Here is a 20,927-nt window from a genome sequence, read left to right on the forward strand (position 1 = left end):
GTAAGACATAAATGGGGTTGCTTAATTCATAAAATAAAATATTAATAGATGATCCCGTTTAAAATACGTTTGCAAGTCTGTCATAAAATAATTCTGTACCCCAACCCACGAATTCACGTGTACGAAAGAATCAAGTTGTATTTGGACTAATCGAAGGGTTGAGCAAATCCCTCGTTGTCACCATTAAGAATGTATTCTCGGGTTTATATATGTGTGCGCGCGCGCATGCATGCATGCATGTACACACATGACACGCCCGCATACGGACTAGTGCATTTTGTGACAACCAAGCACTAGCTCTAGCACTAGTTCTTAGTTCTATTTCTCAACCTCTTATTTTTTCCATTTAAGCTGCAATCTATTATAGTTTCGGAAGATGCTTGATCTTTAATGCTGGATACTAATGTCAATGATGGTAGGAGACTGGTCAGTATGATATGCTAGCCAATATGCTTGAAACATGTTTAATTGCAAGGATAAAAGAAAATTGACATATGAATAACCATATCATGATAAAAGTGTACAAACTGGTTATAAATCAGTTTTGAGTCACAATCCTTCCTGGAATAGGAGGACACCATTTACACATGAAGATCAGCTTAAAGTTGCCAAATCAAGATGTCAGTACTTCCGAATTTAAAAAATAGCAATATTATAACAGAAAGTATAGAGAAAGTAAAGCATCACGAGTTCAGATATCTCAGATGACTAATTGATCAATTGAAAATGGGTGGATTCAGATCATATCACATGACTGGCTGACTTGTAATAATAAAAAAATGAAAAAACGGCACATGACTATCTCATATTGATATGAGCTTCAATAAAAGGTTCAATATTTCCATCCAAAACAGAATCCAGGTCAGACAATTCAATGCCTGTTTTCACATCTTGTACTAGCTTGTATGGATGAGACACATACTTTCGAGTTTCCTTTTGCCATAACTTGACAATGGCGTCTCTCTTTATGCTAGTTACACTGGACACTCCTTGCTCCCTTGCTATTACAAGAAGCTTGGCTTTTAATCGATTAAGGGCCTTGATTTTATTGGCAAAGCGGCTCCTCTCGGCTGCAAGTAAATTAGAGGGAATCTGCTGAGAAGCATCCACAGATACGAAAATCTATCTACTTCGTAAATTCATGTTAAAAGTGTCAACCAAAAGTTTCCCTATAACAAAAGAGAATTGGTGTAAACCTTTTTACGTGGGTTTGAACCTGCTTTATTTCAAGGTTACAACACTAGCAACCACGAGATGCCTACTTTTAGACTGTTTTCTATTTATTTTCTTAATTTTTGATCCCCCACCGCCCCCAAAAAAAAAAAAAAAAAAGCCATAAGAAATCTGAATGTAACTGATCGTTGACGGGAACAAAGAAAAAGAATATTGCTGCATTCTGCTACCTACAGTTTGCAACGAGGTTGTGTTAATCACCTTTTTCCTTGTGTTCATAACCAATACTATACTTACAAGCAGTTGTGCTGCATATAGTAGACAAGAGCAAGATTCTGAAGAACTCTTTAAAAGCAAGTTAGAGAAGTAACTTCAAGTGTAAAACTTGTTTGCTGACTGACTTGGTTCTAAATTCCTCTATGAAAAACTTGAGGAAACAAATATATTTAACTAAGCATGACCGTACAAATCATCTACTCCAGCTTCAAGTTCACAGTATGGCAGTACTAGTCATTTTCAGACCCATAATTTCTAGTATGAACTAAGTTAGTAGTTAGCAAAATTAATTCCCGTCCTGCACTCCTCTGGGTGTTTGTGTGCACATGTGAATCTTAAGTGTTAGCTCATTGCCTCTAATATTGTTAAGAGGAAAGACTAGTTTATTATAACAGTTGGTAAATTATAAGTACCTGAGGATACTCGACAATATAAATAAATAAAAAGACAAAATAAATAAAAACCTGAGGATTGAACTTTTATTCCGGTAGGAATATGCTGGATGCAAATTGCTTGTTCAGTTCCACTTTGCTCTATTGAGGATGATGATACAACCAAATCCACATCATCAATTTGTAAGTCATAAGTTGTTTTGAGAAAGAGGGGAACAACGTCCACACATACTGCAGAAGCCTGTGAGATTTCAATTTTGCAAATGGAACAGCTTAGTGAAAGTTTATCAACTAAGCTGGATGTAAGGACATAAGAAATTACTGAATGATGATGATTACAGCCCGGTTTGGATACAAGAAGTGTTTCATCTCATCTCATCATTATAACTTTTCTAAATTCTCACACAAAATATAATAAACAATTCAACTTTTTCAAATTCCAAAACAATAATAATATTAAAAAATAATATTCTAACAATAATTTATTCAACTTTCATATCAACTTATCTCATCTCAACTCACTATCCAAACAGCACCTTAGCACTCAAGAAAATATGTCATCCCATTTGAGCATATCTGGGAAATGCATCTTTTAGAAAAAAACCAATCCAAGTATTATATTTTATTCATCAATTGGAGAGGGAGAAAGAGAGAGGAGAAGGCCAAATAGCTCATTTCAAGGGTAGTCTTGAGTCTTGACCAACAGTGTACCAAAATTTCAAATAGCTTCCTAATAATGTTTAAAAGTGTTATTTATGAAAGTATTTCACAAGATCTTGAACTAATGTTGAGCAATAGCTGTCCTTCAAGTAGCTAAGCAACATCTAAAACATATAGTGGTAAAGTGCAATTCTGACTTTTGCTGAATATCGGTTTGTATTAAAAACGAACTCTGAAAAATTTTCTACAAAATATAACACCCACAAAATGCTTTTTGTGCCTGTGATAATGCCCGTGAATCTTTGTTGCAAACCCTAGCATACGATGACTAGTTAAGAAAGAATTTCCGAATATTATTTGTTCTAGAAACCATTTCCTTATACCTGGTCAAAAAAGATATGTGGTATGAAAATCAAGGATCTACTCTCCTAAAGTGTGTGTCTGTGTGTACGCCCGCTTAATTAGGGCTGTTTCTTGTATATACTGGGCTAGGCCTATTCTTTGAGTAATAAAGTTTTGTTTACCTATAATAAAAATAAAAATAAATAAATAAATAAATAAAAAGGAAAAAAGTGTCTGTGTAGTGCTTACTCTCCAACTACTTGTTTTTACAGAAGTGACATTCTGTGATTCACTCTTTATCTTCAGATAAACCAAACAAGGTTAAAACAGTAAGTAACATCACAAAATGTTATGGTTAGACATTGACAAATGAACTCAATGACAATAAAAATGAGAAGTAGAATTGTAGATGGACAGATTTGAGCAACTAGCGTGCAGCTCTAAATCTGTTTTCCACAAACCACCTGTATTCCAGGGATGGGCATATGATCCAATAAGACACTCTAAATACGGTTGAAGAAAATCAGGAAGGTCCTGAAATCTATGGTCCTATGCCTTAAAAAGTCATACCACAAAGCAACGCCCAAGAAGTGATCAGTAAAAAGTTTGGGTCCAAAACAGAACCAACTAAAAATCCCGTCCACTCAACCTCCAAAATGAAAAATAAAAAATAAAAAATTGATATCAAATAATAATAAATGGGGGGATTTTTTTCTCTCTATGTGTTCTAATCCAAAAGAAAATAAGAGAACTTTTAATTTTCTGTTATAAGTGTCAACGGACAGCTTTGCTGTCCACACTTCTTTCCTTATTTTAGCCCACAATTGTTTCCTTATTTCTCCATTTATTATCCTGTACAGTTAGCATACATTATTTGACAGATTATAGCTTAAATGTATAGGGCTAGAATCATGCGGGAACTTATTTGCTTTCCATGTATAGCATCCTTGTAAAGTCTATATCTAATATACAGAACTCAAGGCCAATTGATTCGGTCATTTACACAATATTTTGACAATAAGTAGGTCAGAAAAGGAAATGGTAGTCATACCTCACACAGAATATATCCATTCTGAGAACCTATCAGAGAGTGAACACCCCTCTCCCCTGAAAGATAGCCATAAGCACACTCAGATTCAAACTCTATCATGGCCGACTTGATGCCACCATTCTTTGAAGAACACTTCTCAACTACCCTTCCTTTGTAACCTTGCTTTTTGGCCCACTTGGCATACATGCTTAGGAGTTGTTCTGCCCAGATCTATATTTGCATATATAAAAAGTGAATTTGGACACAGAGAGAGAGACAGAGAGAGAGAGAGAGAGAGAGAGAAGTATGATTATGGATCACATAAGGGTCTATCAACAGCTCTACTCTACAAATGTATTGTAGGACCTATATAGCTACATCAACTCCCAAAGAATGGTTTCACCCTTTGGGCCTATCGTTCATTCAAATAAAATTATATTCTTACTCTTATATATGATATATAAAGAATAGTTTCACACTTTCGGTAGGGTAGGACTAGAATGACATCCTTGTAAAGTTAGGCAATGGCATGACTTCAGGAGAGGACAAGCACCAAGACTCTCTAGAGTCCATCCCAAATGTGGGGCCTTAGTAGCAAATATCAATATGAAATAATAACAAAAACAGCTACAATTATAACAGAAAAGCGTAATCATAGCTTTTACATTATCCAAAATTGAAACCTCAATTTCTGACAGAGTTAGATATACAAAAGCTCAATAGGGACTGACGACAAGACTTTATATTTTCAGTCTAAATAGGAACTTTTTTTTGTCTATAAGCAAAATGAAAAGTAGGAACTTTTTTATAAGTAACGTAAGTTCTATTCAAAGAGCAACAGGGTGCAAGCCAAGCATACAGGAAGATTTGAAAATGACCTGTTTCTAGAAGCAGCAGCATATATTCTCAGAATTATAACTCTATTCTGAAGCAGGTAAAGGAATTTATTAATTAAGGCCAAATGTCTACATCATGAGAATTATAGAGCCAATGTCATAAAAGAACCAAGGATATTCAACTTCTTTTGAGCTTCCATGCTTACAGAAGCAGAATTAACTCATACAATTTTGTGGAGTTTAGGAGTGAAATATAAGTTATAACATACATTGGCTTTAAAACAGTCACTTCAAAAGTTAATATATGCAGAAACAAGGTAGGAACATGGAAGGCACTCAAAGTAAGAGAAAAAAAAAAAACAGAGAGAGAAAGCAAAATAATTACACATGCTCCCTTAGGGTAAATCCCTCTAGATCCAGCATTAATAATTACACATGCTCCCTCCAAGTCATATGGCTCCTTAAGAAGCTTGGACATCCTGTAATGATCCAAAAACTTGCTAACATCTAAAGATGCATTATATGCTTGCCTAAATAGCCCACAGTTGATGCCATTCATATCAGCCAACTCTGTGATCAGCTTTGCTTCTTCTGCCTGCAGATATAGCTCTAAATCACATACTTGTCGCAATCTGCATCTTGCTCTAGAAAAGAAAATTACATAAATGAAGCAAAATGTGCATTTGAAAAAGTTCTGTGCTCCAAGATATCTTTGAGGAGAAAGGTCAATTTTTAACATTTACAGACCCAGACACATTTAATAAACAAATTTCTAGTACAACAGAAGCTGCTTAATTCAAAGTAAACGGATATTGCACCCATATAATGAAGATACCATGTCTATATTCCTTCATATCAATGTGGGAAAATTAGGGGTAATCAAAACTGCTGGTTTCAGGACAAAAATATGCACTTCAGTCTCCAATTATTCATCATCATTCACCCAACCAACAGATGATTGCAACTCCATGTACATCTCTACAAAGTAAAACATTTCTTTTGTTTAAACTCCGATGAAAACAACACTTGTACATCACCTTAAATGTCAGGTCTTTGAGAGAATCAACCACTTTAGCAACATCAGCTAACTTGACTAGAATTCTATCAGATTTAGCTGGATCATCCCAGAGGTTAGAGTCACGTATCATTTCTTCCTGCTTGCTCCATCTCGCTTCCTCAACTTCCAGGGCAGTTGGTGCAAACATCTCAGCACGAATAACTGCATCTCCAATCTTCTTTTTCAATGAAGACAAGCCTTTAGAAAAAGTACTATAAGTATCAGAGTCAGTTCCAATCCTAGAAATAAATATATACAGCAATAAGATATTACACTATAAACAAACCATCACCCGGGTAGCAAAGAATCTATTTCTGATCAATTCACTGGCTTTGCGGAAGTGGCGACAACAGTTGAAAATCTACTTTCAAGAGCCATTTTTCTTTTGTAAAATCAATGTGTTGGAATTTACCAATACACAAATGTGCACACACCAAACCCACACTACCTGACGGTCATGCACAAGTGAAAAGAGCAGTTATTTTCCCATGGGAGACGGAAGAACCTGGTTAGCAAAGGGAACATACAGCGCAAACATATGGATATATTTACAAATAATACTTAACACCATAAGAATAATGATACTGCAACATTCATTACGATGTAAAGTATTGATGTCCATTTGGATGAGGATGATACGGCCTCTCTCAATAGCTCCATCCACTTGGATGTGGAGGATGATACATTGATATGGCCTCTCCTTTTCTTGTCATTTGTTTTACTGCTCTCAATAGATTATAGATTCCTTTCATAATTATAAGGATAATGATAATGCAAAGCAGATGTTTGGAATATTATTGCCCACAAGGCCTCACATTATTGGCCACTGAATTACATGCGTGAGCGAGGTAGTGGATTGAAGCAACTAAATACCACTGTCGGTGTGAATAGAAAATTTGGGAATCCAGGTTCATGATAGAATACCGTCATTGCACAGGATTCTACCACATTTTGCCCTTCAATTTTTAACCTTTCAATTTTCTGGTTGGAACAAGTCTTCAGTTCAGTATTGATATCCACTCATGTAAGTTGCAAAATAATATCATCCATGCGCCATCACCTTTAAAAAAATACATATCTCAATGCAAATGTCAAACATGACAGCATAGACTATGCTAGTTGTAGCACGCTAGCGCAATACTAATATAATATCAAGTAAAGGGGACTTTATCATGATCTTACGAAGGAGAATCAATATTTGACATGTTAACTAACGCTGAGGTTCATTGAGTAATTGATGAAAGTAACGAAGACGATCCTGCAGTTTATCAAATAAAAAATAATCAAATCAAGTAAGACATTAGCAAATATATGCCTCAAATTTTAAACGTTGAGTTTCCTAGGCACCACTCCATTACCATATCGGAAACAACATTCTTGCTCATAGGAGCTAGAATAATAGCTCTCGTGGCTTTTAAAACCGACGAAAGCAGCTCCAAAAGGGAAAAGAAAAACAACAAAAGTTACTTCGCTCATCAAAAGGAATGTTCCAAACTCTCATCGAAAAGTTTCCTTCTGAAATAGATAGCTGAAGACGTCAAACTTCCAATACCTTTCTAGTTTCTGTTCACCAGCTCTTAAAACCAAACTACGCGCAAACAAATGTTAATGGAGTAATTGTCTCAAACAGTTGAAGCGTTAGCAGAAACCTATCTAAAGTTTGACATGTTGCCAACCCATCTAAATTACATTACTGGCGGCCCCGCCCAGTTTTCTATTTAAATTCTCACAGAGAATTGCGAAAGAAGCGACACTACCAATTCCAAAACTCGGCACCAAGAACATAAACAAAAGTTCAAAAATCCTTAGCGGCGTTAGCGCATACACTCAAATATCTACATAAATACGACCGTGTGTGTATTGCGGGGGAAGTTGTTTTGGGGGGGGGGGGGGGGGGGGGGGGGGGGGGGGGGGGCGCGGGGGAGAGGAGGAGGAGGAGAAGAAGAAGAAGAAATAAGAACACACCAAGTTGTTTGTAGGCCTTGTTGTTGTCATCCACGGAATGAGAAGCTCGAATTGGGGCATACAAAAAATACTGAATCTCCGACCGTGGCTGGATCAGTTTTGAAGAAGAGGTTTCCCATGTTGAGCCAAGTGCAGCCGAAGAAGTGGCTTTACTAACGCAAACGGACTCCGCCCACATTTTTGCCATAATTAGAAAGAGAACGAATGAAAAAGCGGGTGAGAGTTTCTTCCGAAATGGAATGGGGATGCCAAAGGGTCCACGATCGAGCTATGTGATGTAGCGTTCGGGTCCGGAGAGGTAGACATGGGCTGGGGGCATCCACGTTTCAATCGTGACCATCTCTTATCCTCGACCTTTGTAACGGAGTGGCTTTTCTCCGGCTTTGTAGGCATTTACTTGTCTAGTTGTCTTATATAGCTATGCATTTAGGCGTCAAACCTATATGTTTGAAGTGTTGACTTTCTATGTATTCCCTTAATAATAAATCTGATATTTATATACAAAATTATCTTTTAATAATAATTTTTATTTTTTTCAAATCAAATACATAAAATTTTGTATATAATACTATTTATAATCCTAATAATTGATAAATTTGTAGAAAGTAATATTCTATACAATTATTGGATATGCAAATACCATATAATTGTTTTGAAAAAGAATAAAATTTATTATTAAAAAATTAAAATTTTTTTCATATTTATTTATTTATTCACTTTTTTTAAGTAATTGTAAGACATTTACACACTCACGAGTGTAAGTATTATTTTTATTTGTAAAAGGGAAGGTTGTTTTTATTTTCCAACTATACATTGATTTTTTAATCATATCAGTATTTTTAATAATTATCTATTTAAAATAGTAGAGATATATAACTTTTTATTTGTAAGTCCAGCTATACAATGTAATGAATATGATCAGGATTCATAGAGTAATTAGGAAATAATCAAAAGACATGACAGACCATCATTTTATTCATAAATTTAATTAAGATACATAGAATAATTAGGAAATAGTCGGATGACATGACAGGTCATCATTTAAAATGTAATAAATATAAATACGATTCTTTCTAACCCGAATCGGCAATCAATTTATGAATAAACAGAAATACTAATTCTACAGAATATATGTTCGGAATATGTGTTTCAATTTTTTTTTACTTAGCGATTAAAGAAAAGTTTTTAAATAATATTATGATTTTTTTATTTTTTAAAAAAATGTTTATATTGATTAAAAAATACTTTAAAAAATGAAAAATGAAAAAAATGAGATGTAAGTTTGGGACACTTTTTCGGATGATTTGTTCCGTGCCCGTAGAAGAACTCATGAATGAATATGCATAGGCCCGTGGGAAGCCAAGCCTTTGGGCTCGACACAAGGTTTTCCTATCATCGAGGTTGGGGCCGACGAAAACAATGGGACCTTTGGATCAGCCCTAGTAGTCTTAGTAACACAAAGTAGTACCTGTTCTAAGTACTAACCACACGGTTAAAAAGGACTAGAGGGACCCATATAGATCGCCTCAAATGCCGGCAAACATAGCACCTGCTTTTATCATTTTTCTTAGTAAATAGAGTAAGAGTAATATTTTGGTAAAGAAATATATACTCAAGCACGTATTAATAGCAATTAGGGCCTTCACAATAACAAAATTTTGTGATATCAATCAATAAGTTTAACTCGAACATCTGCCTTCACAATAACCTGTTTTCTTCGAACTTTCCAGCCAACCTTCTTGTCTTATGTTCTCTTGGGACAGTGAGCAGGTTTTGAATAAGTTACCTATATATATATATAGAGAGAGAGAGAGAGAGAGAGAGAGAGGATTTACGTTGAAATAAACATGGATCTCCACACAATTCATGAAAGTGTAGTTAAAGGGACTCTGCAAATTGGGGAGCCTGCAGGTCGAGCTCTTGTCTCATGACACAGTTCATTAACCAGTCACTACTGAAAGTCCAAATCCCTTTCTTTACAGCCAACAGTGCTTCATCCATGTCTTCCTCGCATGCCACGAAGATTGTTCTTGATGCTTCATTCACTTTCTCCAGTCCACGAATGATCTAATTTTTTTTAATCGAAGTAATCAGTAAATAATGGAATTTGTTATGTATCAATAAAGCACCCTCCCCCAAGGTCTGTTTACATAAAGACACCACTTTATATCTAATTTCAATTGCTGCAGCCCAACACAAGCACAGAGCGGATATTCACTGTTCATTTACATGCACGTACAAAACTGTATGCAAGTGTATGTCTCTAGACACGCCAGCATGTGGCATTATTTAAATGCTTAGTACCAACGCATAGTACTCTAAACCAAAAAAGAAAGAACACAATATCTGGAAAACAAAACTTGAACGGTGATGATTACTAAGGCTTGAGCTCCAAGCAATCAGAAGTATATCGGTCTAAACCAGCCAAACTAAGAACAATGAGGAAGAATTGAACCTTATGACGTCAGACTTGCAATATGCTCAAATCACTTGAACTTTTTTCATGAATATAAATTCTTATTGGCAATATTAGAGATTTAGTCACATCTTTTAGTTTGTCCATAAGCATTTTTTGTGGACATTAAATAACATAAAGATCATCAGTTCATCTAAAGCATGGACCTCAAAGTGAAAGCATGTTGTCAGACATCCTAGTATACATTTGTACTTGCAACAGAGATTCAAGTAGACTTACATAAACAATGCTTCAATTACAAACGTATGCATGCATAATCAACACTCAGAACAATGAGCTGCCTAGAACATACCTCTCCACCAGCAGACCTGACAATTGCAGATAAAGTCTTGGCAGGGGGTTGAACATGAGCCGCTATGCAAACGTAATACCCTTTGAGCAAAGCCTGAGGACTTGCTTTTGCTCTGAGAACTGCATGTTTTAGCTCAGCTTTGTACCTCAACATGTATTCTTCATCATTTAATACGTAGAGAAATTCATCTGATAAATGATGGAAAACCGAAAAATATGTATTAAAATGCTTAAATAATGATTAAAACACCAAAAAGTAATTATTCATCCTAACTCACCCACAAATCTGCCTTCACGGAAGCTTTCTTTCAACCAACTAGGCGAGACTATCCAAGCTCTACATAACAGATCATCAACAATAAAAATCATTATGTGTGACCAAAAAACTATTTATACATGTGAACAAACGAAAATTGCAACAAAAATTCAGTCCTCAAAACAACACCGACTGCAAAGGAACACATTCTTATAGCTTATAGCAATTTACAATTACTTTTTTAATTTCTTTCATCTTTCTTCAAAGTTATCGTGTCTGTGAAGAATGTAGTTTTATTTCTAGACAATTTAGTTGATATAAATAGAAACAAGTCACATAATATCCGAAACTGTACTTCATTTAATACCATATAGAAACCAATACTCTTCACCTTATCAAACTCAGACTGTGTGCTGACAGAGTGTCAAAATATAAAGGAAAAAACTTATATTCAGAAGGGAATCAAGAAAAAAAGGAAAATCAGCTAGTTCACATTCAGAATTTCAATAGTTCCCCATAAAATGGAATAACTGAGGCATGCAAAATCTTGTTCAAAGAAAGGGTGGCCTGAAATGTCCATGGTAACCTCTCGCTGCAAATCCCATGACATAATAAATGTAATAAAGTTCATCAATTCATCAATGAAAGCAGAGAATGCGAATCCAAGTGGCATCACTTTTTGACAATAAGACTAACCCTGAACACAGAGCAGTGCAGAAGTTCAGTGTTTTCCTCACTTTTCCCGTGACAACATGTGTGCTTAAACTTCCATCGCATATAACAGCACCGCCAAGGTCTTCGATTACCTGTATAACAAAAAAACAAAATAAGCTAGCACTGAAGAACCTTATTCATTTAATTAGACAAGATGGATGCGCCATGATGTCAATGTTGGATTATGCCAAACAAGATAAACAGGCTGGATTTACCTTTGTGAGATGAGTTCTCTTAGCATCATCAGCAATATTCATCAACATGATTCTAAAGCATTCTCCCTTTGACTTAAAATCTTCGCTGACCGACACTTCTTGCATTACATTAACCAACTGATGTTCTTCAACAATCTTTTCCACACAACTGCTACTCAAAGGAGCACTATGAGTAGCTCTCGTCAAATATTTGTCTCTTGAAGTGTCCAAGGAACATCCTTGAAAACAAGATTCATTCTCATCACCTCCTAAAGCTAAACCGCAGTTAGAACCAACTTGACAGTCAATTGAATGGCTACCCTTTACTTTTTTCGACTTCAATGAAGATAAAGAGGCTTCCCAAACCCTCCTCTTTGAACCTTGTGTGGAACAAGAACATTGCTTTACATTAGGATCAGTTACCTTCTTGGATAGTTCTGCACCAGCAGCCATCTTGTTCCAGTGTGCTCCTGCAAAAGGAACCAGGTCCTTAGAACCACAAGTGAATCCCATATCTAAGAACCTCTTGAAGAAGTCAAGGTTGATAAATTGCACTGCAACAGCATATGAAGAATGAGGTGGTTCTTCAAAGCCATATCAAAACATATTAAAGCACTTCAACAAGGTTATTAAGGTATGTGCTCATATGGACTTTCATAGTATTTTCTCGTAAGGGTTCCCATCCCGAAGAAGGAACAAAGCATCTGTATAAAACAGAAAACAGAATCTTCTCATATAGGATGTCCAGACATCACTGTTATGTTCAATTTCCCATTATAAGAAACCACCAGAAATCTTCACAGAACTGGAATAAATTAAATCCAACATACCACCTGACTTTTCGTCTTCCCTTGGGAGCCCATCATTCATCAACCCTTTGGGTGGAAGATTTTCAGATCTGGAAAGTCGAAGCTGTTGAGCTCCAAAAGCAGATGATGAACATGTCTCACGAGGCTTTAATGGCAAACACAATTTAAGAGAATCTGCAGGGTTATCTGAAATTTCCTTGTTAAGATGAGAAACCATGAGGGTTGAACCACCAGGGAAGCATAAAGCTCTGCGTATGTCAGCTTTAATAGGTAGCCTACGAGCTCTACCCTTGGAGTCTACCTCAGCTATAGATACAAAACCCTGCAATTATAAATCAATTTTCACAAAACTCAAATTAGAAATAAAACAAAAAACAACTTTTACAAACGTAACCTGACAGCCTCACTGTCACAAGTTAAACTTATTTAAAACTTCCTTCTCAACGAAGTGTAAGTTTTGGGAAGAAAAGAAACACATAGCTGAGACAACTGTGTCCATTTTCATGAAAAAAACATTTTGTAACATAAATTTCAAAGGAAAAGATAAATATAGACTAATCATCTATAAAATGGGCAGCTATGCCTATGAGTCTATGACTTTGTCTTGCTCCAAGCTGTAGTCACTAACTACCTGTTTATGCCAAAACCCTTCAGATTCCTTGTCTCCCCAGCAGAATATTGTGCGAATACCAACACTCTGGAGTCGCCTTCTCAATTCTACATACAGGAGGTGACCAAAACCCTGAAAATTGTTGAAATATCATCACAATTGACAAAGAAACTTCTTTCCAAGTTTCCTAAGATAAGTACAACGTTAACAAATAGGAAGGGAGGAGAGGAGTTAGAGGTATATTGATGAGACACAGCTACTCAAATAAAATAAAAGTAACATTTTGTTCCGTGCTCTTCGTGGATCCATATTTTTTCACCATGTGAATAACTTGCCCGGTGTGGCAGTTTTGATAAAGGTGATTGTTTTGATTTCACCATTTCCATCATATGAAACCAAGCAAATGAAAATTTTTCCTTAAATTAGATGGTGGATATTGTTCCTTTGAGGTATAAATAGTTAAATACACTCCCCATGGTGATCAACGGCCTGCATCTAATGGCTCCTTGAACCATGAGAAACAACAAAATGAAAAACAAAAGACCTTATGCTGGTAGATTGAACTAACAGCAGCAAGAGGGATCTCAGCATATTGAGTATCAGCCGGGACTATTTGATATGTAATTGCAGCTACAACCTGCATAGTTACAAAAGAAGAGAACCAAAAATCAGGTCAACATAATAAAGCAACTGGCTATATCTCCACCAATAGGTGTTAATTCTGTTGACAGAAGATACAAGTTTCCATGATGTGCAGGGAAAAGGCAAGATTTATCAGGAACAACAAAAGACCATGTAGATATACCTCCAGTTTATATAGCTGTGCCCTTAATAGCTTCTATGGCTATAATTCTTTGTTTGCACTTAGTTCATTCTTGAGTAAACGGGTTATCCATATAAGACAATATCAATGAATGTTTGACTGGAAATAATAATAATACAGAAAAACCTGAGTTCACTAAAGGTGGATATGGATACATTTGTGCCATATATACCGTGTCTATGGACAGGTGCTATGTGTGCAACAAGTGTGGAGAGTCCACTGACCGTCTATTACTACATTGAGAGGTTGCCATGACCTTGTGGAATGAAGTCTTTACTCGATTGGGGTTGGCTTGGGTGATGCCGGAAAGGGTAGGTGACCTTCTAGCTTCTTTGAGAGGTATTCGGGGCAACTCTCACATTGCATCCATATGGAAGATGATACCTATATGTCTAAGGTGGTGCATTTGGAGGAAGCGGAATGCAAAAAGCTTTGAAGACCAAGAGCGATCAATGGATGAGCTTAGAACTTTGTTTTTCAATACCTTAATCCATTGGTCGATTGTAATTGATTTTCATGGCATGTCTTTTCATGACTTCCTTGTATCTCTAAACTAGCACGCCTAGGCGTTGCTTTTGTATATGTCCCGTATAATTGGGCATATGTCTTCTCTTTTGATCAATAGAATTTTGTTTACCAATCAAAAAGTATATATATTGTGTCGAAGTTTAATGAGTAAGATGCTGTTCCTATTACCCGTTTATGAGGCTCAAGTTAACGCCCTTTTCACTATATATTATTAATCGTGACTTGAAGTTAATATTAAAAAGTACCAATACCATCTTCAGAACAAAACAGCATGGCAATCCTACCTCTCCAAAATCTCCCAGAGAGTTGGATAACAAAAGCAACGTACAATATTTCCTGCAGAAAAATAAAAAAACAACATGAAAGAAAAGGTGATTTTTATGAAAGCCACTCAGAGCTTGGAATGTAACTTAATATCAACATTTTCAGAGGCTACACACTTCAAAAGCATATTCAATTACGTTGTTAAATATATTCCATGAGGATAGTCATAGTTCACACTACAAGAAGAAGTGAGACTTTCAAAAACAGTATTGGCATGCACTGGGGAGCATTTTATACCCATTCGTTACACATCGTTCAAGGAACGTTGATTGCTTTCCAGTATTAGCAGCATAGTTCATAGCGGGAAGCTCCTTCATGTACATATTTAGTACATACTGCAAGACAGATTGATACAGAGTGTACCCGTTATTACTTGATGCTCTGAGAATCAAACAAAAGAAGATACAAATGTGTGTGAACATCGACCGAGAGATGTACCTGAAGATACGATTTAGTACAGCTATCGGAGTCCTTGGGATTGAGGAGCAAGAAAACTTTCTCCCCCTCATCTAAATAAGCCAGAAAAAAATGTTCAACAAATATCCATCAAATTATCACGAATTAACATACCACACCTCCAAAAATCTCAAGACCAAAAACCAACAACAACTACTCACAGTCGAAATTTTAATGCGTTCCAATGATAATTGAAGATAGAGTACCTTTCTCTTCACATTTCGAAGCCCCAAGCTCATTACTATTCCTTCTAGTCATCTTTTCCATCACTGGCTCAAAAAGCAACCCAAATAAGTGAAAAAACAAACACACACACACACTTCTAACCCTTTGTACGGTTACTAATAGAAAGGGAGGAGAATAAAAAAGCTATATAAATCAATCCCTTATTGAATTCTAGCAAATCTTTATTTTTCATTCATTTTCTCGGCAACCAAACAAACCGCAAAGCCAGTGGAACCGTAACAGTAATAGGTTGAATGAGTACCTGAGATTTTGATTTTTGCGCCCCTGTAGATTGAGATTTGAAGGCTGCTAGGGTCCGACTGGAAGGTGAAGTTATTTGTTTCGACAGTGACCTCGCAATTCCCTAAGAGAGAGAGACATGGAAATGTAAAAGAAATGATAAATCAGTTAATGAGATATTTGATAACTAGTTAGGTTCTCGCGGTTTGCAGTTTACCGATCGGGATTGGAGAGGGAGATGAAGAGTTCTTTCTATGCGCCATTGATCTGTTTGGTTTCTTCATTTGGAAGCCTGAAGAAGACGAAAGATACACCCGCTGCTAAATGGGCGGGACGAAGGGTATTTTGGTAAGTACGTTTAAAATATGCACTTTGACCTTTTTCTTTCCAATTTTCTTTGCCGGATTTTACTCGTTTTCAAATTTGTGGATTTTGCGTTCCCGCAAAAGGATATTTCTTATCAGTTCTTCTACAGACAGTCGGGTAATATAGTCGGCGTGCAGTCGGGTATGCCACATCAGCTGGTTTTAAAAAAAAAAAAAAAAAAAAAATGAAGAAATGCGGGAAGAGAAATACGGCTTTGGCTTGTTGGGGAAGCTTTCTGAAACGAGCATGGTGGTCTGAGCTAGTTGCATCCGTGTGGTCTGAGATTTCGTTTGTTCACCATGTTTTTCGGATCGTCTTCTTCAAGCTGGTGGGAAACATTGTAGCATGAAGTGGAAGAACTCTCTCTTTGCATCATCCTCTTCGGCGTGGTTGGCTGTATGAAAAACTGGTAAGAGCTACAACCGGGTCTGGGTCTTCTTCTTCTTTGTATAAATGTTCTTCGTGTGGGTCTCTAGCATGTGGGTTTATCTGTTATATTAATGGAGAAGTGATTTGGACGCCTATGATTTTTGCTAAAAACTCCTACCTTTTTTTTTTGTTGCTGAAGTTAGGATCTTTGCATGATAGTCTGAGTTAAGGAAGTTGGCAATTCGAAGAGAAACCTACAAACTCTTCCTTGCTTTTGACACCACGTACCGGTTGCCCCCTTCCTCAATAATGTGACTGAAGCTCTGTTTGAACCTCTATTCATCCCACTGAAACAGAGCGTATGAGCTTTGGACAGATGAGAAGAGAGTAACCTGCTCTAGAGGTAAATGCGCTGCAATACATGATGTTAAGCTGAAGGGAAAATAAATTTTCTAGTCTCCTAGGTCCAAATCCAACCGAGGCAGGTCCATTATTTCATTCCCTCAATGCCATATTCCCTGTTGTATTGGTTAATAAATTGAAGGCTAAATCCAACCGGAACTGTGAGCGTATTTGGTGTGGGACTAACGAGAAATGGCACTAATAAGCATGATGAAATTGCACTTTGGTGATTTTATATTGTGAACCATTTTTATGGAAGTAACTAATGATAAATATTAATTTTAATGAGCAGTTTGGTTAATGAATCATTAAGTTATATTCGGATTCTATGATTGGTTTGCTAAATGAATCATCAATTGCCATATTCAAGGCGATGTTGTGGTGGAGTGTATTAGCTTGAGTGTGTTAGCTTGAATGATGAAATGGCACGTGAGTACAAGTCATTTTCAAAAGCAAATGAATCATCAATTGCCATATTAAAGTCATTTTCAGAAGCAAATGTCTTATAAGTATGTTGTTTCTAGTGTTGTTGGCTAACAACAATAATTAAGTGTTAGAAGATTAAAAAAAGAAATGGATCCTAAACCGCTTTTAGCTCTAGATTTTGTCTTAGAAGATTTACTTGAATTACAAAAATATATCCCCTGTTGTTTGCCTGAATAAAATCAAGCTTCCATCTAACTAACATGCCCATCGCGTTTTGCTTGTTTTAAATGGCATTATCATCACTTCTTTCTTTCTTTATTTATAACCTACTACTTATATTTGATGATGATGGGAGTATGATGAAATATATTTTTTGGAAGAATTATTTGAGAAAATTCTGCATAAAGTGGGAAAGATAGAGTCACTGTCACAATAACATGGTACTTGGCCCATTGTGTTTGCACTATTTTGATGGCCATGGAAAATAACATGGTTCCTGCTGTGTGTACTTAATATTGTATGTATGTAATTGTTCATCAACCTACATTCATGGTTAGAAGGAAAAGAAAAAATCTACAAAATGTTTTAGGAGATTTGGTCTGGAATATACACACAGAGGGGACCATTCTCACTGGCCAAACAAGAAAGTATCTAGATCCTAGTGGGTTAATTTTCCATGTTCTTTTTCATTTCTTGCTCCGCAGCCTATTGGGTTATAATATGTACAAGCTGACTAATATATTGATGTGCAATTATATGTTTTAATTGGAGCATAAATATAAAGAGAGTTTACTATTTAACAAACGGTTTCATTTGTACGAACACCTTTATTCCATTATAAAGGTGGTTGTACAATTTTCTCAGATTTCAGCATGGGAAAAGGGGAAGAAAACTTGCAGCTCTCAATTCCATCTAGCTCAAATCCCCCAGATGCTGTATGACTTCCTATTATTTTTAACATTTGTATGCACTCATCAACCTCGACCTTGCTAATTATAACTTAATAATCTTTATGTTAGGACATCCCAACAACTGCTCCAAACATGCCAAAATATACTTATTATCCACCACAGCCTGCGTAGGCACCTGCTTTTATGCCATATCCAGATGCATACCAATATACAAGCAACATTCAGATGGTAATACCCCATTACTTTGTTTATTTATTTATGTTATGAATTTATTGGAAGCATAATTATTTATGTTTGTGCAGAATGCTGGTTACCCATTTCAATATGGGATGGGTCATCCGAGTCCTCTCATGGCTATAAGCTCTGCAATAGATTTGCCGATTTGTAAAGAGGATACATGTGGGTGTGAAGAAACTGAAACACCCAGTTCCTCCTCTAGAGTGCATGAACATGGTGAAGAGGAGAGGCCAGACCTACATGAAACCGAGTATGGCACTGTCGGTTCACCTTCGTTAGACCAATTGGATGGTGGCTCACCTCCGTTAGGGCAAATGGAGGGTGGTGATATGATTATGGAGCCAAAATCGGGGATGGAGTTTGATTCTTTTGAGGAATTAACGGAGTATTATAGGCTATATGCTAAGAAATGCGGTTTTGGATCCATGACACAACGAAGTGAGAGAGATGACGAACGAAATGTCAGATATGTCACCATTGGTTGTACTCATGGGGGAAAAGCGCGGAATAGGACAATGAATGTCGCCAAGCCACGTCCGACAGGGAAAACTGACTGTAAGGCTCGGATTAATGCCTTAAAAGTCCAGAGGAAGATGCGGTTGACCACAGTCCATAATACCCATAATCATGGGTTGAGTCCACAGAAATCCCAGTTCTTCCGATGTAATCGGGAAGTTAGTGAGGCCGTAAAAAGAGTACTAGATACTAACGACCTTGCTGGCATTCGAATGAACAAGAGCTTCGGATCTCTTGTTGTTGGTGCGGGAGGATTTGAGAACCTCCCATTTTTGAAAAAGGATTATCGTAACTACATCGACAAGGCAAGATATTTACGACTTGGAGCAGGTGGTGCTGGAGCGCTTCGAGACTATTTTGCGAGGATGCAATACAAGAATCCCGGATTCTTTGCCTTGATGGATTTAGATGATGATGGGAGGTTGAAGAATGTATTTTGGGCAGATCCACGCAGCAGGGCAGCTTATCAAGATTTTGGTGATGTGGTAACGTTTGACACCACGTACCTAACAAACAGGTATGGAATGCCCTTTGCACCCTTTGTTGGTGTAAACCATCACAGGCAATCGATTCTCTTTGGAGCAGGGTTAATTTCCAGTGAAGACACAGAGACTTTTACATGGTTATTTCAGACCTGACTAGAGTGTATGGATGGTATAGCCCCGCCAGCTATTATTACTGACCAGGATAGAGCAATGAAAAATGCCATTTCTATTGTATTTCCAAAAAGCAGACATAGATTTTGCCTGTGGCATATTCTGAAAAAAGTCCCCGAGAAGCTTGGTTCCCATCGTGCCTACAAAAGTGGCTTGAAAACCCAGATGATGAAATGTGTTTATGACAGTCAAACCATTGAAGAGTTTGAGAAATCTTGGAAAGAGTTAATTGGCGCGTACAACTTGGCTAAGAATGTGTGGTTGCAAAGTTTGTATGCTGAGCGCACGCATTGGGTACCGGTATTTCTAAAGGAATATTTTTGGGCTGGCATGAGTACAACACAACGGAGCGAGAGCATGAATGCATTTTTTGAAGGATATGTTCATGCGAAGACAAACTTGAAAGAGTTTGTCGACCAATTTGACAATGCCTTGAGGAAGAAAATGGAGAATGAAATCAGCTCGGACTTCCAATCTTTTAGCGTTACAATTCCATGCATATCTAGATCTCCGATCGAGAAGAGATTCCAACAGTTGTACACGAATGCAAAATTCAGAGAAGTGCAGAAGCAAGTTATGGGTCTAGTCGATATGGACCCATCTCTACTTAGACGAGATGGTGTGAAGAAGACCTATCTGGTAGAAGATGAAGTGCTAGTTGACGAGTTCACTAAACATGTTAACTTTCATGTGGACTTCAATGAGGAAGATTGCGATGTTAAGTGTTCATGTGGGTTATTCCAGATGAGGGGGATACTGTGCAGGCATATCTTGGCCATATTCAAATGTAACGGGATAAAAACTGTGCAAGATAGATACATTTTGAATCGATGGAGAAAGGACATCAAACGGAGATACACGTTAATCAGCAGTACATATGACACAGGGTCTCAGCGGGAAGATAGTAACAGATATTCAAGTCTATTGAATATCTGTTACCGGATGATTACACGTGCAGCGGGTTCGAAAGAGCATACTGAGGATGCAATGGCAAAGTTGTATTCTATGATTGAGTTGTATGGTGACACCCAAGAACCCCCTTCAATTCCCAAATGCCAGACCAATGTTGATGGTACATCAAATAACATAAATGACGTGCCAAGTGAAAAAATTGTACTCAGTTCACGAGTTGTGCGCGGAAAAGGCAGACCCCATCTCTGAGACGAGCATCCAGGATGGAGCAAGAGATGCGCAAATTTAAACAAAGGACTAAGTCAGCAACTGCAAAGGGAAAATGTAAAGAGGTAATTTTGGATATATTATTTGTTGTTGTTTGAGTTATATTGGGTAAATACATGTTTATCTGAGTTGATTCTTATGCAAATATTGTGATGACACATTTAATTTGGTTTCTTGTATGCCAAATT

At 36.9% G+C, this 20,927-nt stretch overlaps 4 protein-coding genes across 12 annotated transcripts; 2 read left to right on the plus strand and 2 right to left on the minus strand.

Annotated features, from left to right (window-relative positions):
- Positions 1-635: 635 nt before the first annotated feature.
- Positions 636-8,125, minus strand: LOC122276050 (peptide chain release factor PrfB3, chloroplastic). 6 transcript variants are annotated; one of them, XM_043085487.1, is made up of 7 exons: positions 7,732-7,864; positions 6,059-6,214; positions 5,747-5,964; positions 5,095-5,304; positions 3,895-4,104; positions 1,914-2,082; positions 636-1,070 (listed from the first exon to the last, which is right to left on the minus strand). In XM_043085487.1, exons 3-7 carry the CDS (start codon positions 5,912-5,914, stop codon positions 799-801), a joined length of 1,029 nt encoding a protein of 342 aa, XP_042941421.1. In that variant the 5' UTR covers positions 5,915-5,964; positions 6,059-6,214; positions 7,732-7,864; the 3' UTR covers positions 636-798. The 6 variants fall into 6 exon arrangements, with proteins under 6 accessions (XP_042941421.1, XP_042941420.1, XP_042941417.1 ...); XM_043085486.1 differs by having other exon boundaries at positions 6,059-7,024; positions 7,732-7,833; XM_043085483.1 differs by lacking the exon at positions 6,059-6,214 and having other exon boundaries at positions 5,104-5,304; positions 7,732-8,125.
- A 1,227-nt stretch (positions 8,126-9,352) lies between these two features.
- Positions 9,353-16,030, minus strand: LOC122276049. 4 transcript variants are annotated; one of them, XM_043085479.1, is made up of 14 exons: positions 15,895-16,030; positions 15,700-15,801; positions 15,419-15,481; positions 15,195-15,265; positions 14,994-15,091; positions 14,717-14,768; positions 13,650-13,718; positions 13,103-13,213; positions 12,493-12,793; positions 11,684-12,132; positions 11,451-11,560; positions 10,777-10,835; positions 10,500-10,687; positions 9,353-9,798 (listed from the first exon to the last, which is right to left on the minus strand). In XM_043085479.1, the coding sequence occupies exons 1-14, from the start codon at positions 15,959-15,961 to the stop codon at positions 9,610-9,612; spliced, it is 1,929 nt and encodes a 642-aa protein (XP_042941413.1). In that variant the 5' UTR covers positions 15,962-16,030; the 3' UTR covers positions 9,353-9,609. The 4 variants fall into 4 exon arrangements, with proteins under 4 accessions (XP_042941413.1, XP_042941412.1, XP_042941411.1 ...); XM_043085478.1 differs by having other exon boundaries at positions 12,496-12,793; positions 13,626-13,718; XM_043085477.1 differs by having other exon boundaries at positions 13,626-13,718.
- A 2,082-nt stretch (positions 16,031-18,112) lies between these two features.
- Positions 18,113-19,542, plus strand: LOC122275952 (protein FAR-RED IMPAIRED RESPONSE 1-like). The gene is made up of 2 exons (XM_043085301.1): positions 18,113-18,175; positions 18,454-19,542. The coding sequence occupies exons 1-2, from the start codon at positions 18,113-18,115 to the stop codon at positions 19,540-19,542; spliced, it is 1,152 nt and encodes a 383-aa protein (XP_042941235.1).
- Positions 19,543-19,551: 9 nt separating this feature from the next.
- On the plus strand, positions 19,552-20,721 carry LOC122275953 (protein FAR1-RELATED SEQUENCE 1-like). The gene has a single exon (XM_043085302.1). The coding sequence runs from the start codon at positions 19,552-19,554 to the stop codon at positions 20,719-20,721; it is 1,170 nt and encodes a 389-aa protein (XP_042941236.1).
- Positions 20,722-20,927: the final 206 nt, after the last annotated feature.

This window comes from Carya illinoinensis, chromosome 9, assembly GCF_018687715.1.
Source record: "Carya illinoinensis cultivar Pawnee chromosome 9, C.illinoinensisPawnee_v1, whole genome shotgun sequence".
NCBI classification, from domain to species: Eukaryota; Viridiplantae; Streptophyta; class Magnoliopsida; order Fagales; family Juglandaceae; genus Carya; species Carya illinoinensis.